General features: G+C 48.6%; 2 protein-coding genes across 2 annotated transcripts; one reads left to right on the plus strand and one right to left on the minus strand.

Moving 5' to 3' along the window:
• Positions 1–230: 230 nt before the first annotated feature.
• LOC309437572 (uncharacterized protein) lies at positions 231–19,530 on the minus strand (the record flags this gene model as incomplete). Its single annotated transcript, XM_082048115.1, has 15 exons — positions 231–924; positions 1,018–1,134; positions 1,929–2,141; positions 3,058–3,300; positions 4,500–4,569; positions 5,270–5,377; positions 9,295–9,431; positions 10,501–10,643; positions 11,113–11,209; positions 13,048–13,137; positions 13,771–13,881; positions 14,562–14,700; positions 15,000–15,137; positions 15,221–15,357; positions 19,297–19,530. The coding sequence occupies 15 exons, from the start codon at positions 19,528–19,530 to the stop codon at positions 736–738; spliced, it is 2,166 nt and encodes a 721-aa protein (XP_081904241.1). The 3' UTR covers positions 231–735.
• On the plus strand, positions 19,456–26,800 carry EIF4A3 (eukaryotic translation initiation factor 4A3). Its single transcript, XM_082048152.1, has 12 exons — positions 19,456–19,700; positions 19,858–19,930; positions 20,703–20,769; positions 21,776–21,838; positions 22,297–22,429; positions 23,514–23,594; positions 24,013–24,154; positions 24,732–24,870; positions 25,368–25,483; positions 26,049–26,156; positions 26,243–26,370; positions 26,598–26,800. Exons 1-12 carry the CDS (start codon positions 19,529–19,531, stop codon positions 26,612–26,614), a joined length of 1,239 nt encoding a protein of 412 aa, XP_081904278.1. The 5' UTR covers positions 19,456–19,528; the 3' UTR covers positions 26,615–26,800.
• Positions 26,801–26,851: the final 51 nt, after the last annotated feature.

Below are 26,851 nucleotides of genomic sequence, written 5' to 3' on the forward strand. Positions count from 1 at the left end.
CCAACAAGGAAGGCAAGATGACACAGTTCACTTACCATGCCTCCTGATTCTCCTCTGAAGAAGTGCAGTGCTGAATAGGGGTCACCAGTGCTGCCCCAAGGCCTTGGAGGCTCTTCCCTCAGCACATCCTGCTCATCGCAGGTGCAACAATCTGGCAACAGGTTGGTTTGGATCCTAGGCTCAGGCTTTAGGAGAGCCAAAGTCTCCTAGAGCCCAGAAGGAACTGTAGGGAATAAAAATTCAGCAACAGCTGGGGTAGGCTACTGAAATACAGAGCAGACAGGAGATGGCAGGAAGTGCTGTAGTATCGCAAACATTTTAATGCCACAATGCAGCTTTCCTGCTTGATGCAGCAAGTCCTCCTGCCCTGGCATTCTAGCCATAAGTGTGGCCCCATCAGCAACCCTCACAGGGAGGGAACATCCACACCACCAACAACCATGCTGCCAGAGCACGGAAAGTTCCTGTGGGATGGCTGCCCTGAGACACACCTGAGTTACAACAGCACACTGCCACTGAGAAAGGCACCAAAGCTGGTGCTTTCCGTAGGACAATTCAGCTGTCCACAGAACTAATTTCCTTAAAGGACTCTGGTTTCTCTCTTTTCTACTTTCTACCCAGGAAAATCCTGGCAAACCCAAGGAGGATGAGGCTGATTTCCCAACCCAGCCATACCTTCCCTTCCGCACCTGACAAACCCCAGAAAAGGACAGGGTGGCCACAGTGGGTGCCCCATCACCCACTCAGGGATGCTGGTGTGATTTTTCTGATGAGCTGCTTCAGAGCTGCAGCTTGCTCCTCTAACACCTGGTTCTTCTCCTCAGTGCTCTTCTGCTTCAGCTCAGCTTCCTGCAGGGCCATTGCAAACCCCCTCTTCTCCTCACAGAGGTCTTTGATGAGCAGTTTATTCCTGGAGAGTTGGGCCTACAGCAGGGACAGGAGGTGTAAGGTATAGCATTCCCACACAGGGGCCCCAGCCAGGCAGGGACACACACCACTAACCCTTCTTGCACTCACCTGGGCATCTTTGAGCTGAGCCGCTTTCTCTACCAGTGCAGCTTCAGCACTACTCAGATTCTGCTCCAGCCCCTCTGCCTGCTCCACAGCCGCCTGCAGCAGATGCTCGTGTTCCTCCTGCAGCAGGCAACAAAACCTAACGTTGGGTTGTCCCAGCACTCAGATGGCCCCTGGCAATCCTGGACCATGCATTTCTCCAGGGCTCTGCTTACATTCCCTGAACGAGAGCAGGGGGAATCAGCGGAGGTGATGCAGGATGCAAAGAGCAGTGAGACAAGTGTCTAGAGCAGTACAACCTTGACTACGTCAGCACCAACCATTAAGACAAGGCACATAATTCCCAGCAATGTCTTCTATAAAAACTAGCCAATGGCCTCCCCTCTCTCAGCCATGTCCATAAAAACCCAGGGAGAGACATAGTTTCCTTGGCTGCAGTTTTTGTGTCAGCTCATTTTAATTCCTTAGGTTATAATTTGCTCCATCTTCATCCACGTTAGTTCAATTGAATCACAGTATCCTGAAACAAAGGACATACTCGCAAAAGCCCAACACCTTGTTGCCCAGTCCCCTAGAGATAAAACCAGCCCACTATGTGCAGGCTCCATCTCCGCAGAAAGGGCTCAAACTTTCTTTCCCCAGCCTGAGTCAACGCTGTCTCCCTGGATAACTCCTGTTCCTCTAGGCACAAGGTCTGGGGTAGGTGGATTAAAGCGGGGAGAGCAGGACAGTGACTGGGTTCATGAGGAATGAAAATTTCACCTGAAGAAGATCAAGTGCATTTGCCACAGGGGTGCTTGATATATAACATCTTCTATCCAAAACCTCTGGTGGCTTTGACCACAGCTACCTTCCAGGCTGGAAGTGCTCCCTCCCTGGCACTGCTGACTGAGTTCCTGCAGTTCCCTGCTTACCTGGGTCCTTGCCAGCTGCCTGCACGTCTGCTCAGCCTGCTGGTGGAGGTTTTCCTGGAGCTTCTGGGCCTTGCACTGTTCCTCTCTCAAGCTTATCTGCAGCTGCTCAAACTGTTTCTTTGGCACCATGTTGTTCATCTGGTCCTTGGCCTGCTGCAACTGCAGAGCATGCAGAGCCTGGGTCCTGCTCAGGCTTGCTTTGGCTTCTAAGAGCTGTAACACAAAGACTGACAGCTGGTTACAGCTTTGTGCCAGCAATGGGACAGGCCCAGGGTGTGCAGCGGATGATGGGAGAGATTAGGAAGCACCCTCAGCCCCCACCTTGGCTCTCACACCAGCACAGCTACAGCAGGAGCTGCTGCAGGGATCCTCCATGAGGGAGTTCTAGCACCAATGGCCACAATGGCAGAAATCAGAGGTGGCTGCTCACCTGGATTTGGTCTTAGATACATCCCAAGCAAGCTGGGCTTCAATCCCTGCCTCTACTACATGTCCTCTGCCTCCTGCCACCAGCAAAGGGCAAACCTGGTACTGGGAAGCTGGTCTGTCCAGCTTTGCCCTAGGGCTACCTAGAGCTGTACCTAGAGCCAGTCCCTGAGTCTGTCCCCAGGGTAAAAGGCAGGAGAGGGATAATAACACATTTGGATGTTCCTCATATTGGCTTTTCTCTCTCTTTTTGATCCTTGTTCTCCTGCTCCTATCACTTCATTTCCCTCCCCTCAGACACGGCCTGCTTGGCCCCTGTCATTCCTGCTCAGCCCCTACTCGACCCTGCCACTCTGCTGCTCCTCTGCCAGCTGAGCTATGGGGAACCAGACACAGCGCCTGGCACTCCTGCATGAGCCACCTCCACTCAGCCTCCATCTCCTCTGCCCAGCCAGCCTGCACAAGACAAGGACAAAGGAGACACCACAGGGGCAGCTGCAAGCAAGGACCTATCCCAAACTCCTCCTGAACTGTCTTCAGACATATTTGAGCAGGAGAGCAAATCAGTTGTCCTCCACAAAGAGGAAAAGGACAGTCTTTTCTGGCTGGGGAAGGTTCCAATACAGCCCCAATCAGGGCAATACCAACATCACAGGGACCACTCAGCAGCCTGCCACCTTGCCACTAACTTAATGATACCCACCTTCTTCTGCGAGGCCTTGAGCTGCTGTTGGAGCATCTCCATCTCCATCCAACATGCTGCATGCTGCTGGTGGTGCTCCAGCCTTGCGGCAATCTCTGTTCCTTGTAGCTGCTCAGCCTCTGCAAGCCTTTGGCTCCGCAGCCAGACAGTGCCAGGGCCAGCGCAGTGGCCAGCCTTGTGTTCAGCCAGTTCACGGCTCAGCTTGACATCCAGGTGGGAGATCTCGCCCTTGCTCTTCTCACTCTGGAAAAGGTTGAAAAAAAAAAAAAAAGCCAAAACGAAACAACAAAACATTTAATGCACAGAGGTTTGGGATGGGAAGAGAGACAACAGAAACATAACCTGTTCCACAGTATCCCTGCTGGGTTCCCACTCGAACACCGCTGTCACTGCAGGGCCTTGCGGGCACTCAGGACAAGTGCCCTTGTTTCCCAGCCTGACCAAATCCCAGTGTCTGGGTTCAGGCACTGTTTTATTGGGTAGGAAAACCCACACAGATAGGAGGTCACCAGGGAATGCAGGGGAGAGAGGGATGGGGCAGCGGGGCAACTGTGCAGATGTGTAACAAATATTAAGATTGGTAAGAACAGAGTATGAATGGAAATATGTCTCTGTGCACATGTGAAAACACCAGATGTAGGAGCAGATAAGGGCTGAAAGAACGGCCTACATCACCCCTAAATGGTACCATGCCCCAGACATTGCTCCTAGGACACCATCCCCAGCAGCAATGCTGAGCAAGGTGCAGTTTCTGGTCCATGCTCTGACCAGACCACAGCACAGGTCAGCAGAAAACCTGCATCTAACAGCAGGGTGGCAACACACCCCAAATCCAATTCCCCTGCTAGCCTCCCAGGAAATGGGCAACCAACACAGCTTTCCTCCAGAGGAAGAAAAGCAGACAATGGGCAGCAGGTTTGTGGCTGAAAGAAGCTGAAGCCAGTAAGGGCCAGCAAAGGCCACCCTGCTGCAGCCAGTGGCTCCAAAGAGTACAAAAGACACGTCCAAAAACCAGACGGTGGTTCCCAGTTATGAGGAATCCCAGGGACAAGGTGAAGAATTAACAGCCTGCAACCCTCGTCCATGTTGCACACAAGCAATCCTGGCCAGGCCTTGCGTCCACACATGTCCAAGAGCTTGTGAGCATGTGGTTTTGAGACTAGGAGTGAGCAAAGTGTCTGGGAGAAAGACTGCAAGTACACAAAGTCAACCACATTAGAGATTTTGCAGTAACGTCCATCTTCCCTTCTGTAAGACCTCAACTAGCTTTTGTCACACAAATTTTCCCTACTTGACAAGGTATAAAATGAAGCTGGTTCTTCAAAGCAAGGCTGGGTTTGAATGTTTGAAACAAACATTCCTGTTCCTCTCTATAAGCACGTGCAGTTTCTGTCCTCCTAAATCCCTTAATCAAGAGCCTGTTTGTGTTAACGGCTTCTTACCAATGCTGTTAATTCTCCTATTTCAGCCAGCTCCCCCACCTTCTCTCCGCTGAACTCGCTCACGTGTTTCCTGTCAGGGAGAAGGGTACGATCAGCTTCAGGCCAGAGAGCAGCAAACCACAGCCCCCTAGAGAAGGGCCCCATTTTGGGGAGCCATACAGCTGGTTTTGGCCTGCAACACGCCAAAACAGATAGAGTCCTGAATTGATTCAGGAGCAGGTCAGGCGTCTCTGCCCCAACAGGTGACTCAGCCCAGCCCAGGGCAGACAGCTGGGGACATCCAAAGTCCTCCAATATTGTCAGAGGCCTAAAAAGCAGGGGATGAAGAACAGTGGGAGAACCAGCTTAGCAGACTGTTTGTGACCATCTGCACCAGAAACCTAGCTCTCTTTGGATTTATAGTTCAGTGGGTGACCCCAATACCTATCTCAAGCTTCCCAAAGCAGCAGCAGGCTACTGGCCAAAAGGTCTGTGGAGCAAAGAAGCCCATCCTTTCCTCCCTCAGCATGCCCATCCCCACAGTCTTCCCCAAACCCAGCTCTAGACCCTGTGCTCTGGCCTGCCCAAGCCTTTGTCTGGCCAAGCCTGCCCCAGCATTGGCTGTCTTTGCATGGAGTGAAGGGTGTGAGAGTTCTGGTTTGCTCAGAAACAAGAAAATAAAAGGTGGGTGAGCCAGCTAGATTTTGGTAAATGCACCTGAGTGGCTGTTCCTTTTACTCGCACTAGCTATCCACCATTTGCCAGCCTCCCACAGCTGGCTCCTCTCTTACTCATTGTGTTTGCTGCCCTTCTCCTTTGCCTGCCTTAGCTCTTGCTGGAGTCTCCCAAGTTGACTTTTCAGCAAGCTGTTCTCCTCCAGCAGCTGGCACAGCTCTCCCCTGCAGGGAGAGACAGCACAGTGAGAAAACCAAGTGGTAAGGAATGGACTGCCTTAGCTTATTGAATTATTGGGTATACTGCTTATACAGAATTCACTTAGCATAAGTAAGTTTGCTTAGCATAACTTCTGCAAGCTGTGAACCTTTGAACTTTCTGCTTTGTTAAGTAAAAAATACCACAGAGTCTTCAAGCTAGAAGATAAGGGGAGTTGTGTCCTTTGAGATAAGTAAAGGAACAGAACTACGACTAGCAGAATAATGTTTTGGCTGTTACCAAGAACTTATTTTCTCCAGCTGCAGGTGCAAAATAGCAACTGAAGGTCAGAACTTTAATTGACAGCCCACCTGACAAAAATGAAGAGATACAATGAGGAATGCGGAGACCCCAGACTCTAATTTTACAAGTGGCCCAGAGTGATGCATGGGGGTGGGGGCTTGAATTGTGGGAGTATAATCATCCAAGTTTTTTCCTGCTGAGGGTCCCTCTTCAGGAGGGACACAGCTCAAGCTGCTCTATGCAGTATCTTGTGAATAAATTACTTATTTTAGAAGAATTTATGGAATCCATGCTTGAGTCTCTGCTATGGGAAACCTAGGGAAAAGGAACTTCTCTAATACATGCAAAAGCCCAGTTTGCTCTTGGCATTCCACACTGGCTCCCTGTTCCATTCCTGCTTGGTTTGCAAGGACAGCAAGAACTAAAGAAATCTGAGAAACAACCATCCAACAACTCACACAAAACATGTGGGGACAATCAACAGTCCCTGGTAGAGAAGAATCAGGTCTTCAAGGGAAGGGAAGTAAAGGGGAACAAGGGCAAACAGCATCAGACCCTGAATTTCTGTGGCTTTCAGCTGGCTGAAATTATTTTGCAAGCCTGCAAAGAAGTGGAAACAAAGTGATTTGGCTCATCAAGACACACCAGTACTTCATTACAGGATAACCAGGTGGTGAGCCCAACCCATCAACTGCAATAGAGCCACATCTGGAGAAGTCAGCTTGCTTGAGGCCTCTGTGATTTTACTGTGCTGGCTACAACAGCTACAACCCCAAATCCAAGGCAGCCTCTCTGCCTCATTATCCTTCCACTCCCACTGGTACTCCGAGTCTCCCATGAGTCAACGAATACTGGCACTTGTGGGAAGGAAGCTCAGTTTTGTGTTGAACAGACAGACCTATCCAATAGCTACTGCTAAATCCTAGGTCCTCACAGGACTCAACTGCCTCAGGGGAGAGCACAAAGGAACAGACTGTCCATCCGGGCAGGGAGGACAGTATTGCAATTTGTGGCACTGCATGGGCAAGGCAGGGGACCTGAATGGGGAAGTTCCTCCTTTCCAAACAAGCGAGAGGACTAGTGCCTGGGCTGTATGGTGTTTGCTCCCCCTGCTTGGCAGAACACTCACAGCAGCTGCTTTCAGAGTCAGTTTTACATCAGGATTCACATGCTGAGCTTCCCGTGGCATCTCTGACGCCCACGTGCAGCTGTACAAGGCAGAGGAGACCAATGCGTAGTCAGCTTCAGCCATGTGAGCACATCCCAATTCTCTGACCACACTCCCACAGTTAGTAAAAGACAAGCAGGGGACAGCACGACAGAACGTAGCTGCTGTTAGAGTGTCAAGAGAAAACACAGCTGCTGCTAGAGTGTCTTGGACCATCATGTTGTTAAGCAGCCTTGTGTTTCACAAGGCATCTGCTTTTCTTGCAGCAGCAGCACTGTGTTGTTAGTTCTACAAACTGCCTTTGTGCTCAAACCTGCAAATCTCTTGAGCTCTGGGTTCATTTTTCAGCCAGTACATGACATATTTGAGCTGCATCAGTTCCAGTTTTACCCTGTCCCTTTCCATATCCAGCTCCATTTTGACAGCCTGAATGTCATGTTTCTTCCTACGCTGCTGTGCCACTCTGTCTCCCAGGGCTTTTTTTCCCTTCTTCTTGTCCTCCAGATCAAGTCTGTCTCTGTCCTGACATGATGCTGTGTCTGCTGTCTGCAGGCAAACCATTTAACTTTACTCTCTCTGCATCCTTCCCAAGCACATCCCCTTGTCTATCAAGATTTCATTTTTCACTGACCAATGCTTTCAGCTTTGGCTCCAGCAGAGCAGACCATTCACTGCAACAGATGTCTGCACAGGTTCATCAATTACACAATTTTTCATTTATTCTCTGTTCCTTCGGTGCTGAGGTTGCAGCAGATCTTGGTCTACCTGCTCATCTGAGTCTTGGCAACCTGCTCCCTTCCCTTGAGATGGCAGTTCTCCAGACACCTTGTCACTTCCAACACCAGAGCCCTTGGCCCCACAATCTCTGCATTATTCCCATTTCATCCTGGTGGGCTTTTTTCTCTTTTTCTTCTAAACAGCCAGCATCTCACACATCATGACTTGTTCCTTGTTAACCTTCTCTTCCAACTTTATCTGCCTCTTTTCCCACAGAGGGACCGTGTCCTTTTACTTCCACTGCTTCCTCTCCCGGGCACGCTGCTCTTGAAAGTCTCCGCTTGGAGCCTTTATCATTGGGAAATCACCTCCTCCCACATCAGTGCTGCTGCAACAAAGCCTTACAGCTGTCCTCACGCTGGCATTCACTGCATAACAACTCTTGATTCCGCTCAGTCCCTGAAACTTTCCTAAAAATAAAAACCATTTTGGTGACCTGGATTTGATAACACAGCTTGCAAACCTCAGCCAGCCTCAGAACACACTTTTGCTGGAGAGGTAATGCAAAGTTTTCTTTAGGTTACAAAGTCAGGGCAATCACTTAAGTATTACAGAAAGTTCCCACACCATTTCACACATCTCAAAGACTCATCCATCAGATGTTTTCCAACAACTCTGAAAGCTCCCCACTACAGCCAGTCCCTCTACCATTCACCAGAGATGGGGGTAATATATCTCAAATGCCTTGTATTCCTGTTATTTGAGTTTATTCCCCTGGTCTGCCACAGACTTCAGCCAAGTCACATCCTTCCTCCCACACCTACCACATATCTCAGCTTCTCAGCCCTAAAACTGAGATAATGACCCAGCAAAATCCTCTGTTTGCATACAGCCATAAGAGACTCTACTCCTGAAGGGAGTCACAGCAGGGAAGAGGCAGGAGGAAAGCCTGAGGGCAGCGGTCGAGTGTGCTGGGAAGCAGGAGGGGGAAAGCATGGACAGGCAACAGTTTCCTGTCCAATTCCTCTCCAGTCTCCTCTGCAAGGCCATTCTGGTCTCTGGGGAGAGTGCGCAACTGGCTCCACGAGCACAGGAAGAGATGATAAACAGCCATTTAGCAACGACCTTACTCTCCCATAAGCCAGTCTTTTTTGGCTATACAGAGAAATTTAAGCCATTTTTTGCTGCTTTTACAACAGAAGGTTGTGATGATCTAGCAAGTGGAGCCAGGTTTGCTGAAGGACCATGAGAGAGACAATAAGAAAACACTGAAGAAAGCTCTCATTTCTCCCACTGTTTTGAGATACAATCTTTGCTGAGCACTGCCTCTGACACAAGCTTGTGGAACATGCAGGGAAACTTAAAGTCTTCATATAAAACCACTCAAATAAGGGGAGTTTATACATCTTACTTCAAACATCTGTAGCCCTGCAGTACTGCCCAGATTTTCTTCCAAACTAAAGCAGCTCTCCAGCCCTATGAGAAATCAGCCCAACCTACTCTGGTATGAGCAGGGGATGCACGATAAGTTTCCTGCTTAGCCCCAGAGAGAGACTGGTGCCAGACCTCAGGTTGTCTCTGTTCCTGGGCTGCATCCTCTGCTCTTATCTCTGCTGGTCCAGCTGCTGCCCTGGATGGCAGAAGTCTTCAATGTGCTGTTGTCCCACCCCAGCCTGCTCCATCCCAAACCTCCCCCCCAGCTCCAGGCTCCATACACATTTTTGCTCCTTCAGGCTATCAATTAAAACCCAGTACTTGGCAACTGTTTCTTCCAGGTCTCTCTTCTGGTCTTCCATCTTGTGCATCTCAGCCTTGAAGCTTTCCTCGCTGTCCTTACTCTCTCTCTCAAAGTTTTTCCTCATTAACTCGATTTCTTCCTCATAATAGTTTATCTGTTGGGATGAGACAGGATTTGGATATTAGCACCATGCTCCTGAGAGCTCCCCTCTTCTCCGATAACTCTGACTCAGATCAACCTATTGGTCACTCTCAACAGGCAGTTCTGGTCCCTACTAAACTTAAAGCAATAATCAGTCTCACACAGCAGTCTCTAATAAGCAGATATCAGTGGGTCGCAGCTCTTCACAGCAAGCAGTGCAGCTCTCCCCTTCCTCCTTGTTTGCAAGGGACCCCAGAGAGATGGGAGAGGCCAGGGCATCATCCACCGCTGTTCCTCATATCCTTCCTCCACTCCACAGAGTGTTCCCTTGTCCTAGATGGGGTGATGAGTAGCTGCTGCCCCCCACAACTCCCCTGTAAATTATGCGAAGAGCTCCAAGATTTGATGAGCACAAAGGCAAGATTGTGAAGCAGGCAGAAGATCTGCAAGCAGCTTTGTGCTCCTTGAACTATTCCTCGCCTGTGTGACAGTTTAGGATTTACTCTTGCAGTGCAGTGGAAACCAAACCAGCATTCCTGACCTCTCAGTTCAGCAGCAAAAGGGAGAGTGAAGGTGAAAACTGAAGCCTCTCGCATGAGCACTCACTCACTGCTGTCTAAAAGGAGGGCTGGGCTCACACTGTCCCCTTAGGCCAAGTAGATTTAAAGTGTGCTGCAAGCCCAGGGAGACAGGGCTCCGATACCTCCCTATGCCTCCAGGAGACACCTGGCTGCTTCTCCTCTTGGTCCTGTTGCTGGTTTTACTACAATAGCAACATTGATCAGAATTAATCTCTGGTTCCCCATAAGGAGCAAGACCCATACGAACATTTTACAAGCTGACAGAGATTTTCACGAAGCCTTTGCCAGCCAGCGAGAGCTCCAAACCCTCATACCAGCTAAGATGGGCTGGGGAAGGACATGCAATAACCCCAGCACAGAAAGAAGGTACCACCCTGCTCCCCAGCTTGAACTCTCCAGAAACCCTCCCAGAGCAGGTGCCCCATCAGCCATGCTGTAGCAGGGTGCTTACCAAACACTTGTACCACGAAGGCAGGACATCTTCCCCCCCCCCCCCCTCACCTTGGTTTCCAGCTGTACCTTCAGGTCACAGAGCTGCTCTTGGAGCTGCTCCATTGGGAGTGACATCTCTGTGCACACAGAAGTGGGAACCAGAGGGCAGGGAGAGCGGCACACTGGCAGAGAGGAGCCCTCTGAGGACAGGCCTACAAGACACAACAGGATGGCTGCAGCTTCATCCAGTCAAGTCCATATAACCCCAAAAGATGGAGATCCCACACCTATTTGGCAACTACCCCAGTGCTGCATCACCCCTCTGGGCCAGGAGTTTTTTCCTAATGCTCAAAATTAATCTCCCAACCCACCACTTGGAGCTACTTCCTCTCTGTTTCCTTAACAACCTCAAAAGTGAAAATCTTCCTGTTCATTCCCAGCTGCCTAGTCTACAGGTCACCATCACTTGCTTTCAAGTTGGAAGAGCCTCCTTTCCTCCATGTCCCTCCTTCTCGCCACCCAACATGCCCTTCCTTCCCTTCCATGGCTGCACAGTACCAGAACTGGCAGCAAGAGCTCAGGCACAACAAGCTGACCCATATTCCCATGAGAACTCCGATCTGGAGGGAACCCTGTTGTTGCTGAGAAGACAGACAGACACTGAACCCTCCTGCATTTTACCTCCTGCTGGCAGCCCTCGCACAGCCCTGCTCTCCTGTAGCTGGAGACGCAGCCCTTCCAGCTCCCTTTGCAGCACTCTGTTCTGGTTCCACAGCACCTGAAGCAGAGACTGGTCATGATGCAGCTACAAAGCTCACCAGGGCTGCAGGGGGCTGAGCGTCCACAGCTCCCAGCAGCCGTGTGTACTCAGGATCTCTTGCAGCATGAAGAGCAGAGCCTGCTCTCCAGCACAGTCAGAGAATAAGGCAAAGGGATTTTCTTTCCACACAGGCAGAGATGAGAGATTTTGGAAGAGCCAAAGAAGAAATACAAGCCCAGAATACCATGACCACCACCACTAGACACCATAAAGCACAAAAAGCCACAAGCAACTGCCCCTGCATGCAAAAGCACACAATACCAGGAGTTTTTGCAGACACCTCGGAGGTTTGAACCTCCTGAGACGCCTCCTGACCTAAGTACAACTATTGCTAGGGACCAACACACAAGAAACACTATTATCTCTGTACAATCCCTCACACAGCCCAGAGGTTTGCATTTACATTTTGAGGACGCTCCTGCGGATCTCTGGGCTAGCCAACAAGCACTGCTGTATGCAGATAAAGCAACAGCAGGATTTATGGTGAAGCAAGCTCCACAGGGCTCTGGAAAGGAACATCTCCAGGTTGCAGAGGAATAAAGCGAGGTGAGGAGGTACTGATCCCATGGGAAGTACAGCATGAGGCACGTCCTGCCTCAGAGGCAAGCACAGGAGTTTATCCCATCTCAGTGCCAACATCAGCCTGGAGCAGGGAGTTCTACGGCTGGTGTTGCTGACTTGCTGTGAGCCACCACATCAGTGCAATGAGCCACTTCCATGCAGGTGTCATGAGCTGGGCAACTGCGTGTTTCACTTCACACCCTTCAGCCCACACCAGAAGCAACGGCATACAAGGCATCCCGCCTCCCTCTGGACTGTCCACTTCGAGAAGACATCAGTTTATATCGCAGCAGCAAGCATCTTCAACCCTCTGGTGCCACCTGCAGCAATGCTGCGCCAGAGAATGCTCCGGCATGTTTGCCTCCAAGTACAAGAAGGGCTATTTGCTGCATCCATGAAACAGTGTTGCTTAAAATGCATGTTTCAGCCCCTGCTGAGGGGATTTGATAAGTCATTGTCTCTACTCAGCGGTGTTCACCAGCCACACACGGCACATGGAAACAAACAGGCAATGCGATGAGCACAGAATTCAGGAGCCAAGGCACAGAGCACCCAGCAACTCACAACTAGCAAGACACACAAGTCACTTAAAAATGAGAGAAGGGAAACAGGCTGTGCTCACGTCCCGGAGAGCCCAAAGGCCCAAAGCCCAAAGGAGCACAGCACCCTGCAAGATGTACAACACACACAACACCAATGCCTGGACCACACACACACTAGGTACCTGGACATGCTCACCTTGACTCTCTAGCAGAGTCCAGCAGCAACAAGTTTTGTAGAGGTTGTTAAAGTGGGGGCAAGAAGGAGGAAGGGAAAAGCAAAAAGAATTCAGCTGGTAACATGCTTTCCAAAGAAGAACAGCTTTCTACTCGTGTTTGAGAAGAAATGCAACAGAGCCCAGAGTGGCCTGTCCTTATACACAGAGCTACATGGTTCCCAAACAAAATAGCCTGTGGCTACAGGGTGCCAGGAAGGGAAGAATTTATAACCCACCCCTACTCCTCCCTGCCAGTATCCCAGCAAGGGAACCAACTGCAGAAGCAAGGAGACGGGTTGCTTTACTGGGGGCACAACTGTGTCCTGCCAAAGGACACTGAGCAAGGCAAGAGGGATCACCCCTCTGCACTCTGATCAGGACTGCCTCCTTCCTCTCCGCCAGGACAAAGTGCCCAAGAGATGTGCCAGTGAGAGCTGTACTTCCACAACAGCATCGCTGGAGAGCTGCCCACCCGTACCTGGCACTGCCGCTCGTACTCCAGGACAATCTCAGCAAAGAGCTCACTCTGGTTCGGGAGCTCTGGGCTGTGGGGCTCCACCTGACGCAGCTGCACAAGCAGAGGGAAACACTTCTCAGCAAGGAAATCATCACCTCTCCAAACGGAGAGGCAAAAGCTCTACTAAATCACCGGAGTCATGGTGCTACACCCATAGATTCAATGGAAGGGTTCCTATTGACACCTGCAGGATGGGTCAGATGCAGAAAGAGGAGGAAAAACATCTTTCTTCATGTGTGAGAGACACCAAACTACAGGCGTGCTAGCTTTCCCAAACTAGCTAACCAGATCACAGGCTCATGTCTTTCCCCAGATCCATTTTACCAGGTGCCTAAGTGGAGTGGAAGACACTAAAACTAACCTTTTACTTCAATACTTGTGAAAAAGAAAGCTTTACTTTTCTGGAAACCAGATTCTAAAGTTCTCACTTGCAGACTGTAGATTCACAGAATTTTCTATAATTGGAAACTTTTCTCATCCTTTTTTTTCAAACTTTGAAAGGCCTAAATTAAAAGCCAGTACTTTTCCTTTCCAGGTTGTTATTAATGTGCAGGAGAGTTCAAAGGGGGTGGAACCAGACCAACTGAGCCAAAATAAAAAAAAAATCACAGAAAAGGTTCTATTTTTTTTTTTATGAGCTCCTGAGAAGTTCATGTTTAACCATAACAGAGAAAGAAAGGCTACCTTGTCCTTCACAATGCAGTTGAGATCCTTCTGCAGCTGCAAAACCAGCTTCTCAGAGGCCGCCAGTTTCTCAGCCATGTCCGCAACCTTGTTTTTCAGCTCTGTGTTCTCCTGCAGACAAAAGGGAGAAGATTCTCTTGATGTTGTGGGTCCTCGCATGACAGCATGAGTTCATCAGCCATGGGCCTTTATCAGGAAGCTGTAAAACAACTGGCTCATCAGCATGCCAAATGCAGCACAGCTCGCAGGAGACCCTGCTTTGGACAACCATGCTGCTAATAGACACCACAGGGGCTGGGGTTTGACTCATGTCTCCAAAGGACAGATGTAGGAGTGGGTTTTGCAGAATCAGAGCTAGGCAGCCCCACAGGCTCATCTCTACCTCAGCTTCACAAAACTATGGTTTCCCTCACAGCCAACAAAGGCAGCAAGGCCTGAGCTATCTCTGTCTGTACTTCTACACTGAACAGCACTGGGAAAATTCCAGGCACGCGGACACCACCATCTCTGTTGTTGGAATGGTCCCCGGCACAATTTTACCTGCAGCCACCAAGTGTTCAGGTGTAACCAAGGGCCAAACTGTTCACAACAGACAACATGGGGGTTTAATAATGTCAAGGCAAGGGAACAAGCTCTTTATTTAATTTAATAGTATGGATGTGGCTAATGATTTTTCTGCATAGAACTCCTGTCCTTCCCAGCAAGAGTGACACAAACCATCCATCTTTGCTACCACCTCTGCTTTGCCTCCTCTGAAGTGAAAATCTCTCATCCAGGGCAGTTTTACTTACCTTCACCATGTGGTTCAGTCTCCCTTGCAGGATGTCCTCCTTGCCCTGAAGAAACTGAGTACTGGCCTCCAGTGTTGCTTGGTGTTTGACTGCTTGCTGCAAAAGCAGGTCTTTTGCCTCTGTTTCTGCCTGAGCATCCCTGTGGAAGAAAAGCAACATGGCTGGGGCACCCAGCTCGTGTTCTCAGATGGCCATGTGTTCCAGACACCCCCTCTCACCATGCACAAAGCAGGAGATGAAAGCTTAGTTGGAGGGATGCTGGGACTGTGGGAAGAGGCTGGGAAGAGGGGCAGGTGGGATCTTCAGGGACTTCTCTGACACTGACACAAGGGCAAAACACATGGGAGATTCTTAAAGGGAGACTGGGACAGGAGAAAGATACCGTGGGCACCCACAGGAAAACCACTTTCCCTGCCCCACCAAAAGGACCTCTCCTACTTGAGCTTGCTCTGGGTGTGCTCGAGAGCGATGTACAGCTCTTCCAACTCCCTGTCAAGCTCTAGACAGTGTCTCTCCACTTTCTCCAAGTCCAGCCTTGCCTTGTCCCTCTCCCTGGCAATCTGCCTGACCTGGATCCTGCAGGCACAGCAAGCAGCACATTAAGAGACATCTCGCACATCCCACAGAAGGGCCCACCGCACAGGGAGCAGTACCCTTACCTGAGGCACTGCAGTTTGTGACTGTAGGAGGTGACGGCTGCATGCTGAAGCCCACTCCTGGGAACCATGAATGTGTTGTCCAAAGCTGCAGGCAGCTCTGCCAGGTTCACCTGCTCCTCTGTGCTGCCACTCAGCCTCTGCAAGCACAGTGCAGACTGAAATCACTTTCTCCCTCTTCTAACAGTGCCAAGAGCACTACTGTTGCTATATCATCTGATCCCCCACCAGTCTTTCAGAGATCCACCCCCATCTCATAGACAGGCTTAGGTCACAGCCACCCCAGATTTGCCCCAGCCCTGGGGTGGCCAAACTCTGCCACCTCATCATGAACCTGACCACAAGCGCTTCTTCCACTCCAGACAGCTGCTTGCTGAAAGGCCTTGCTGCTCACTTCACTCACCACTACACAAGGCAGTACCAGAGCCCTTGAGGATCTCCTCCAAGTTCTCCCAGGACTCATACGGCAATGACAAGTTTGGCAAATCTAGTGCCATTCAATGCTGGAGAAGAGAAGTGGGCCCACACAGCTCAGCCAGAAGGATCAACTGCTTCCCTGTGTACTCTCCTCTGACACTGTGGAAAAAAGCAGTGGAGGTGAGTCAGTGGGTTAAAACTGGCAGAGAAAAACTGACAGCTTTCCATATTGAAAGGAAACTCCAGGGATCCCTTCAATGTTGGAGAACATTCTAAAAACAACACCAAGCTGCCAGGAAGATGATGTTCTGAGCTGCCTCTAAGGAGCAGGACGACAGGCACAGACCATGCACTTCGGTCTCCCTACAAACCCATGAAAATTCAGTATTCACAGAAAGAACAATGTGGAAAGTTATATAGCATCAGAGGGTCTAGTGAAAACTGTCATATGGGGACTGTCATCCCACATTTTGTTTGATCTAGAAGTTAAAATTGGGCTGAGGTCAGCTTCAAAGGTAAATGAGATTCAGCCAAGCTGAACCAAAAAGCAGAAGCCAGAAAGCTGATACAGAACTGGTAATGTCTCCAAGAGTACCAATTTCACACCAGGTTTGGAGGGAGCCTATCCTCAGAGAACTGTTACCTCAAACTCTTAAGCAAAAAGAACTTGAAACAATTACTTTTTTCTTATTTTTCTTTTTTTGAGTTTCTTTACTCAGGATCCTGGATGGAGCTGTCCTGGCTGTCAGAGTAATCAGCTATTCACTTCTACCTTAATGCATTAAAGCACAGTTACTTCAAAAACATTTGCAAATGCCTTGTCATTCCTTGGAATTAAAAGCACTAAGGAAAAAGGAGTATTTCACATCAAACAAAAAAAAAATGTGCATGAAGCTTGCTTCATGCACTTGTTGTTAAACCACAGCAGCACTAAAAAGGGGACATCCTGAGTCACAAGAGGTGCAGACATGTCAGTGGTTCTGAAGCCAATGAACTGGGGTGCTCTTTTTCTTCTGCTAGGATATGCATCCCTCTCTCTCCTGTAAAAAGATGAGGCCCGGCAGCCCTCTCTTTTTCTGTATTACCATCCTACTCTACCTGCTCAGGGTTTGCTCCTACTCAGGCAGCTCCCAAGGGAGCCTTTTGGTCACCAAGCAGTGGGTGAAGTCAAGATCACAACCAAACACTGACTGACAAGTAGAAAGCCAGGATCCTTTTTACAAAGAAATCTTTCTGCCTTTCAGCTCAGCCCATGAAGTTATGACAGTCTTGGCTGCTTGAGAGACATTGACGTACCCTGGAAAAAGGTGGTCATGTGGCTGAACAAGCCAAACTGCAACCTCAAAGCTCACTCTTCCATCTCCATCCTTCTCCAGTTTAGTGAATAAATCTTTGAGCTCCTAAAAAATGAGTACAGGGAAACTCACCAGCTGCAGGAGCACAGCTCAAAGCATCCAAACAGCTTCTTAAAATAAATCCACCTTTTTTACAGTGCAAATAGAACACAATTAAAAAAAACCTTTTCTTGAAAACTAAAATGTTGCTCTATTTCCAGGCACACACAAAGAAACAAACTCCTCTCGACAAAGTCTGAAATGTGAGTTCGAGTAGTGGATGCAGACAGGTATAAAAGCCACTTGAATCCTGCTTCAGGTTTGGGAGAGAAGGAGAGATCCCATGCCTAATCTGGGACCCTGAAGAGATACAGTTACTAGCCCAGATGCCTCCAGAGTTCCCTTCCTACCTAACCCTAACTCAGTCAGTCACTACAGACCAGGTTCTCTCCATTAGAAGTCATCTGTGTCTCCAAGGAAATGCAGCCATGCTGCAGTATTCCAGCTCAGGACCAGAGCCTGCGGTCAAGGAAAGGCCAAGCTTACTTTTGATAGTCATGTCCTTTGACTCTACAGATTCACTGCCCAGAACTCACTGCTCACGCCTCTCTCAATAAGCCAGCCCCCAGCGTTTCCCTGCTCACCTCCTTCAGCCAAATGCTGGCTGAGGAAAGCCTTCCCCTCCTGCACCTGCCTCCTCTGGGTGGGCCTGGGCATGAGCCTCAGCCACATCCAAGGAAGGGCTGGGCACCTGCCAGGAGCTGCAGGCTAGGTCAGGCTTCCGCATGAAAACACAGCACACATCAGCCATCCTAAAACAGCCTCCTCACAGCTATTTGTGTAAAAAGAACTGTGAGGACCAAGCCCCCTGTAAGGACAAAGAGTGCAGCAAATTTCACCGACACAACAAGGATGCCTGGGAACCAAGCAGCATGGCTGCCCTGTCATAAACTCAAAGCAGGCCTGCTAGCACCACGCCACACTCCTACACTCCCCCACAAATCCCAGAGGATCCGCACCGTGTCCTCTTCTTTTGGCTTCCTAATACATTACACACAGGGAGAAGGAAGGCATCATACCTTGTGCCTCCAGCGTCGCATTCACGAAAGCTTGTTTGCCTTCAGGTACTATAACAAGAAAAATGAGGAAAGAGGACCAGTCACAGCCTGCCTCAGGGCAGGGGTCACACACCCCAAACCTGCTGGCTCCACTCAGAATTGCAGCTCTTGACATACTTGCTCACAACCAGAATGGGAACAACCGATGTGAAGCACTCAGCCTGACCCATTCAGGCACCCTCAGGCACACTGGGACTGGAAATATTTGTGGGTTTTGTAACAACTTCATTTTACCATATCAAATATTTTAGCTCAGAAGAGTGCCTACCAGGCAGGAGAGAGCCTTCCCCAACAGAAGTGTAAGGGTTTGTTCAGAGATCAGTTAAGTATTCAGGATACCTGCCCTGGGAGGATGATTAAATCTGCCCTCTCTTCAAGGATTAAAAAAAAAATGTAGGAAGAGAAGAAAAAGGGGAAAAGATGGAAGAAACAAATCCTGCTGAAATCCCGGATGGGAATGGAGGATAAGGGGGTGCAGCACGCCCTCAGTGAAACCCTCTGCCCCAAAAGCAAATCCAGAGATCCAGCTCCGCGAAAACTGGATCTCAGTGCTTCCATGACATTGACAGAGAAATGGAAAAGGTGATGAAAAGTAGAGCAAAACATGGGTCCTATTCCTTTGTTCTCTGTTGAGAACCTCTAAATTTTGTTAAACTGCCTGGTCTGATCTAAGGTTTTATAAATGAATCCTTGATACCCCCAGGCTTGCAGAAAAGGTGATATAGTCCAACAGCCAGCCCAAAAGTGCCTGGGGTGTTCCTGGGTCTGGACACTGGGCTTTTACACGGGGAGACAGGCTGTACCTACAGACATCAGCACTTATGGCTTTCCAAAGGGGGCCACATGACCACACAACCAGAGACCAGGGCCCATTCCCCTCATCGTAAGCAGGGAAGTGAACTCGCATTCCCCAGGCGTAACCTCCATCTCCCTCTCCGCGGCGTTTCAAGAAGGATCTACATCCTCACGGGAGGCGAACAAGGGCCGGCGGCCCAGCGCACTCTGCAGACACTTTGCAGGCCGCACGCCGCACCTCGCCAGGAGGGATGGTACAGGTGCTGCCCCTCACCTTGCGCAGGCCCTTGGGCGCCGGGGAGGAGGCCGCGTCGTGCCGGTATCGGCACGACGCGGCCTCCTCCCCGGCGCCCAAGGGCCCACGATGACCAAAGCTTGGGGCGCACCAGCCCCGCTGCCCCCGGCCCGCACTCACCGCGCCGCCGCGCATGCGCATGCCGCGCCAACCTTCCCGCCCACGCCCCCTGCGCATGCGCACGCCGCAACTGCCGTCCTTCCCACAGCCCCGGCGCATGCGCACGCCGCGCCCCCCCGCCCCACACGCAACCCCGCGCATGCGCAATCCGGCGGTGTCTCGGTGCGCGGCGGCGGCGCCATTGAACGGTGCGTGAGGGGGTGGGCGGTGGGAGAAGGGAAAGGAGTCAACCATGTCGGGGTCGTCGGGATCTGGCGGGACGGGCAGCTCGGCGCGGAAGCGGCTGATGAAGGAGGAGGACATGACGAAAGTGGAGTTCGAGACGAGCGAGGAGGTGGACGTGACGCCCACCTTCGACACCATGGGGCTGCGGGAGGACCTGCTGCGCGGCATCTACGCTTACGGTGCGCGGTGGAGCGGCGGCGGGGGGGAGAGGGAGTGGGGGGGTTCGTGGTCGGTGGCGGCGGCCGGATGCGGGGCCGTGCGCCTGCGCGGTGCTGCCGCCGCCTGCTCGGTGGCGGGGCCGCCCCGGCGCGCTGAGGGTAACGACCGCCTCCGCAGGTTTTGAGAAGCCGTCGGCCATCCAGCAGCGAGCCATCAAGCAGATCATCAAGGGGAGAGACGTGATCGCACAGTAAGTGGGGCCGTGCCCTGAGGGGGCTGCGGGCCCGGGAGAGGGGGGCGGGCGGGCTGGTCACACTCGCTGCCTCAAGCGAGATCTGTCACCCAAGGTCCTCGGCTGCTGCTTGTCAGGACCAGGGAAATCACATCACGAGCGATACGGGGTGAAATGGGTTAACTTGCACATAGACTGTGATGCTAAGAGTTGTTAATGTCAGATTTATTAGGTTTAGGCATGTCACTGTAATGAAAGTTCTGCTGAGATATTGTGTGTTCTCAGTGAATACAGCTCTAAGACTCTTGGGAATGTTTTCCAGTGAAAACAGAGAAGTATTGGGATAACTTTAGTCTCAATCAAGAGGAAGAGTAAGCAGAAGAAAATCAACTGTATAATAGTCTCTAGAAACAAAGGATATGCATTCCACTGAAAAAAAATCTTTTCTAGGTCACTAGTGGAAATTACTAGCTTTCCAAATTGTATTTGCCTGTCTATCATTTACTTTAAAAGAAAAAATACATGTACAGCAAACTGCAGGAAGTGAAAATGCTTGTTGGATAAGGAGTAAATATGCCAGAGCTGGGGACCCTGCAACAGAGTGCTCTATCCCTGATATGGCAGTTCTCAAAGCTGCCTGTCTGCAGATCACACTGTGTCAGATACCCTGTTGGTAATACTGACTTTCTTGCAATGAAAGAGTGGCAAAGAACAGAGGGTGGAATATACTGAAATTGCTTTTGTTGTTTGTCCAGACATCCATAGTATTCACCAAACATCTGTTTCTCAGGTCACAGTCAGGAACAGGGAAGACAGCAACGTTCTCCATCTCTGTACTGCAGTGCCTGGATATACAGGTAATGTCATAGCACATACTAAAAATATTTTTTATCTAAATTGATGGAGTGTTCATCTTAAAAGCCTTTGTTTTTAGAGTGAGTAAATGAAGCTTTACATTGAGATCTTTTTAAACATGAGCAGTGAACTTCATACAAATTTCTGATAAAAAAATTCACCTGATTCTACTCTGTAGTAATTTGTCTGTTAAACCCACCTTCAGATAAAGTCTTGTAATCATAAAGTTGGCTTAAACAGCTGACTTCACTTATTAGAGGGCTAAATTAATCTCTCAGCAGACAGAATTGTCCTCAGTCTTAATAGCATCAGCAATATGTCTGAAGAGTTGGCGCACATTGCACAGAATCAAACCTAGATTTTTGACTGACAGATGTTTGTGATAGGTGCATTGTGTCCATTCATTTTTTTTTTTAAGTATAACTTGAATGTGTAGATGCTGTTGTGTAAAATGATGATTTTCTGTGGGCCAGTATCCTCTTAAATAAAGCTTAGATTGTTCACCTGTAACTGCCTGGGGACATAGAAATAAATGTTCCATGTTCTAAATAAAAAGTCACCCTCATTTCTGTAAAGTGCTCATAACATCTTTCAAATGTGACACTTTAAAATGTCATCTTGGAATTCTTGTGCAATGCCAGGTTTTCATCTGAACTGAACATACCAACTTGAAGTGATTTAAATTTGTTTCTAATATTTTGCACGAAAATTACACACTTTTAGAATTGTTTTCAGAAATTAGGTTGGAATAAAAAATGAGCTTTCAACTGCTTAAGTGCTGTTTTGTCAAAAGTAACTTCATTAAGAGGCTGTTAATGTGTAAATGCTCTGTGTCAGAAGAGCTTTCTAGGTGTACTCACCCTTGCAAACACTAGGTTTTAGCACAAAATTCTATAATTAATCCTTCAGATGTGACATTTCAGAGAACTGGAGGATCTGTAATCTCTGTTATGCTTGAATGGTAGCTGCCCTGTGATTAACTGCCATGTGATCTCCTGTCGTAATCAGGTTCGTGAGACCCAGGCATTGATCTTGGCACCAACTCGGGAGCTGGCTGTGCAGATTCAAAAGGTAGGAGCATTTAAATCGCTATCTGTAAAGCAGTTGCAAGGCCTGGGACTGGTTCTCAGGTGTTCTCTGGCATGGCTGAAGGCACAGCTTCCGCTTTTTCATTCTGTTCCTGAAAGGAGTAAAGAATTTTGATAAAGGGCTGTTTTTCTCCGCTGCTTTATATCTGTTCTTGTTTACCTTTGACTGCTAACCAATGTAGTCATGTTTTACACATTCCTAACTGAATTTTTAAGGACAGCACTTTTAAAGCAGTTGTGATCCCTGTGGAATTGAGTTCCCAGTGTTTGAAAGCCTGCTGTTGAGGGGGTTTGGGCAACGGACATAAAAATATTCCTCTAACTGCTTGTGCTTACATTTCTTTTAAAAAACACTGTATGGCTTTGCAGACATGCATCTCTTTACAAATACAAGCTTCATGAGACCTCAGTTAATTAAGCCATTCCTTTGTATTAACACAGGGTCTTCTTGCTCTGGGAGACTACATGAATGTCCAGTGTCATGCCTGCATTGGAGGGACCAACGTGGGTGAAGATATCCGAAAACTGGATTATGGGCAGCATGTTGTTGCTGGCACTCCAGGCCGTGTGTTCGGTAAGATGTGGGAGGCTATGTCACCTCCAGGTTCAGACCTGAGTTGGGCCATGGGAACCTCCTGCAACTTCTGTGCACTTAAATTTGAAATAGACAGCATTAATGTAACCTCAACGTGAAGTGTAACAAGGTAACAACTCACTGTGGTAATAGCTGGCAGAGGTTAGAGGGATGTCAATGGGGATAGTATTTGTATTTTCTCTGTTTAAATTTTGCTTTTCATTGTTGAAGTGTTTCTTTATATGTTGGTGTGCGAACAAAGAGTATTTTTTTAAGGAGAAATATTACAATCCCAGGAAATACTTCAGAATCCTGAAAGAGACAAGAGTTGGATCTATTTGAATGTCAAAGTTCAGTCCACATTTTCTGTTCACTGGCCATCACTCTCTCTTTATTAAATCAGGTTCACCTGCAGCTGGTACTTTCTGGTTACATTACATGAAAATTTCTATATTTATTGTTCATGGCAGTGAACACAGTGCTAGTGTCATCCCTCAAGCACACATCTTCTGGATCTCTGAGAAACAGGCAGTAGTTTCTTACACAAGCACCCATCACTGGAAGAACATAGAGCTAGTCTTCACAAGCGAGAGAAAGAAGAAGGAAAAAAAAGGCAGCTGCCGAACTGGGCTGGCTTGGAACAGCACACTAATAGCAAATACTTTCCTATCATGGTGTTAAGGGATTCCACAAAGCCATGTGCTCTTTCAAACAGGATGTAGATTTGACCAATCTGTTGACAAAAAGTTCATATAGCATTTGGCATTTCTCACATCCAGCTACAGTTGCTGTGGAAGACTGGGTCATCTGTCCCGTGCAAGTAGCAAATAGTATCCCACAGCTTGGACTTGTAGAGCTTCCCTGCAGTCAGTGCTGCCTTAGCCAGGCCACAGAGACATCCCCCTAGGTTGCAGGGTGCAGTGGGCATGCTGTGGCCCTTGGGTGTGCCTTCTGTCACCAGTCTCTGTTGGCAACAGGGGAAGTGCCTGCCTCTCCTCCACCAAAATGCTCTGGCAGTGGCCAGGAGCAGTGTAGGCTTGCTTGCTTTCAGAGCCTTTTCATCTTACAATGTCAAATCTTACAGATATGATTCGGCGACGAAGTTTAAGGACTCGTGCCATCAAAATGCTGGTTTTGGATGAAGCAGATGAAATGCTCAATAAAGGTAAAATATTTGTCTCCATTTTACTTCCATTCTCTGCACCTCTTTGTGATTCTGTGGTGTCCCAGCTGGCAGTCCCACTTCTAGAAATAATTGTTTTTGCCAAAGTTAGACCATTGTATTCATTGTAGGCTGTAATAGGTTAAAATAATATGTCTTCTCTGATTTAGTTGTAGTGTACTTTTCAATAGTTACAAATTTTAGAGGGGCTGCGGGAGGACCTGCTGCATACTTTAGTGTGGATGTTTGGGAAAATTAGGAAGGTGTGAGCAATATGTGACACTGGCTTTGAGTTACTGATTCACTCATTAATGCTCATCTTGTAGTGTAGGCCTAATACTGAATTCCAGATCAAATTGTGAAAGAGCAGCATATTTGGGAGATGTGCTAATTGTTCTGTGCTACTTGATTTGCTTTTCAGGTTTTAAGGAGCAGATTTATGATGTGTACAGGTACTTGCCTCCAGCTACACAGGTGGTTCTGATCAGTGCCACGTTACCTCATGAAATTCTGGAGATGACCAACAAATTCATGACAGACCCCATTCGCATCTTAGTGAAACGGTGAGTTTCCTTGGGAAGAACAGAAGCTCTAAAGTTGGTCTAGCCCTGGGTGTTTCACAGTATTAACTGATTTAAATGTGCAGAGTCTCTCTCTTGTTCCTTCTCACTGTTGCAGTTTGCCTAGGTGTTTGCAGACATCCTCATGTCCTGTTTTCCAGCAGAGGCCAATTCATCTTTATCCTTGTCTAGTTCTGTTTGCTGCTGCTCAGCCTGACTGCCCTTCTGCCCTCTCATCCTCCCTATGCGGTCTCTTCTGGAAATTTACTTTTCACACCTACCTAATTCCCATGCTCCTCCAGAGGATTTTTCTAGGCCTCGTCCATTAATTTCCTATCATATTGCAAACCAAAAAAGCCTTTAGCTGACTGATCCTGAAAACTCTCGGAGGTATAGCTTATGTCTGGTGGTGTCACAGATCCTCATGCACTGGAACTCAGCAGAAGTCAGGACAAATAGACCCAGCAACCCCCAGCATGTGGGGTGGAGGTGTGATCTCTGCTGAAGCACACCCAGCCCTTCTAACTGTGTTGTGTGTGCACCTACTTGTGGTATGGTACAGCTGTTTTTCTTCCTACAGTGATGAGTTGACCCTTGAAGGAATCAAGCAGTTTTTTGTGGCTGTGGAGAGAGAAGAATGGAAGTTTGACACCTTGTGCGATCTCTACGACACGCTCACAATCACCCAGGCTGTCATCTTCTGTAACACCAAAAGAAAGGTACAGCAGCAGCCATCAGATGGGCATTTACTTTCAGAGAGTGACTTGGGAGAATGCTAAGATAAATCCACTTAAGAGGGTTGGGTTGCTTTCCCTTTTGGGAATAGTTTAGTAAGAAGAGAAGTTAAACATCTGTCTTTGGGATGTGCCTAGCTTAAACAACTGGACATAGGCAGACATGATATAGTTGGCAGGGGTTGCCTTTTTAGAGAAGTAGAACTTCTTATTCTTCTAATTGCTTGTAACCCCTCAAAGAAAGACTTTCTGAATAAATGCTCTTCAGTCCTTTCCTTTCAGGGCTTGTGTAGCCCTGTATCATGTAGTTGATACTTTGTGAGGATTATTTACTTCATCTGGCTCCAGAATGCTTGTTAAAGTGTCTTTCAGTCCTTAACAGCAAACATTCTCCAGTTTCTGCAAACATTCTCGAAGCCCAAGTCACGCATTTGGCTGTCCTGAGCAAAGTGCTAACCCAGGCTGCTTGGTTGTGTGCACAGGTAGACTGGCTCACAGAGAAGATGAGAGAAGCCAACTTCACAGTTTCATCCATGCATGGGGACATGCCACAAAAGGAGAGAGAGTCCATCATGAAAGAGTTCAGATCTGGCGCAAGGTAAATGCCTTCAACAGTGTTGCTTACAGCATTGCTACCTCAGGGCAGGATTTCTTCTAGTGTCTGAAGGGAACAGGCCTCAGAAACCCATAACACCTCTCTCTCTTCTGAAGGCCTTGTTCAGGTCAAATTAGGAAGAAGTCTGAATCCCCTCTATCCCCTTCTGGTGTTGCAGGGTTGGGAGGTTGCCACTTTCCAAGGAGGGATGCTTATACTTCAAGGCACAGAATTACTCAGGTTTATGTTGCTGAAGAGGTTGGGAATTGCTGCATTTGAAATAAGGGAAAAAATATTTGGGCTCTGTCCTCTGTATTTTAAACTTAAGAGCATCATATTCTTTCTGAAAGATCAACACTGTCTTGGTACAATCTGTGTTCACTGAAGTTTAGTCATTCTGCTTGGGACAACTTTTCTTGCAGCAAAAGTGTGAATGATGCCAGTGTGCTGTGGACAGGGAGAAGTGCAGAACAGCAGGGCATGCCCTGTGCTGGTCACCACAACTTCTCAGCTCTCACACCCACCTCAGCAGGGTGGAACAGCCGTAACTGTCCTCTTCTCTTTGCAGCCGAGTCCTTATTTCAACAGATGTTTGGGCTAGAGGCCTGGATGTGCCTCAGGTGTCCTTGATCATCAACTATGACTTACCCAACAACAGAGAACTCTACATACACAGGTAAGCTTGGCCTTCACATGTGGCAGTGTGGCTGGGTTACCCAGTCCCAAGGTGGCTCCATTCTCTCTTCCTTTCTGCCTCCACAGAATTGGCCGGTCAGGCAGATATGGCCGAAAAGGTGTAGCAATCAACTTTGTGAAGAATGATGACATCCGCATCCTGCGAGACATCGAGCAGTACTACTCCACCCAGATAGACGAGATGCCCATGAATGGTGAGTGCGGGCCAGGCCCGATGAGGCTGCTGCCCTCCTCCTTGTGCTGCATTGGAAGAGAAATGCCAGATGCTTTGTTTTGCCCCATGCCTCATTGCCAAGCCTGACCCATCCTTGTTTCCCCTGGGGAAGAACCTTGGAACAGCAGTAGGTGCGCTGTACTGCTGGGCCGTGGCTCTCTGCACACATGGTGCTTATTTACGTTCTCTCATTTTCTCTCATTGCAGTTGCTGATCTTATCTGAAGATCCGTGTTTGTACTGTTGGGAGTTGTACTATTTGGTAGCCTCCATAATTCTGTTTTGGACCCACATATTTTTACCATATTGCTGGTTGTATGTTCTTGAGTTGAGCTGCACTTGGGAACTTGTGTAAATAATGTCTTTATTCCTGCCCATGTTTTTCAATTAAAAAAGTAAGTTTTACCATAACCTGTGCTTAATTACTTCAACCCAAAATAGCAACAGGCAGGGAGTTCTGAG

Source organism: Streptopelia decaocto, assembly GCF_964273445.1.
Source record: "Streptopelia decaocto genome assembly, chromosome: 3".
In the NCBI taxonomy this organism is placed as follows: domain Eukaryota; kingdom Metazoa; phylum Chordata; class Aves; order Columbiformes; family Columbidae; genus Streptopelia; species Streptopelia decaocto.

Coding starts and splice junctions, on each gene's coding strand:
- EIF4A3 (XM_082048152.1), top strand. CDS start 19,529: ATGTCGGGGTCGTCGGGATCTGGCGGGACGGGCAGCTCGGCGCGGAAG. Junction 23,595..24,012: donor AGATGAAATGCTCAATAAAG/GTAAAATATTTG, acceptor TTTGCTTTTCAG/GTTTTAAGGAGCAGATTTAT. Junction 24,871..25,367: donor TCTGTAACACCAAAAGAAAG/GTACAGCAGCAG, acceptor TTGTGTGCACAG/GTAGACTGGCTCACAGAGAA.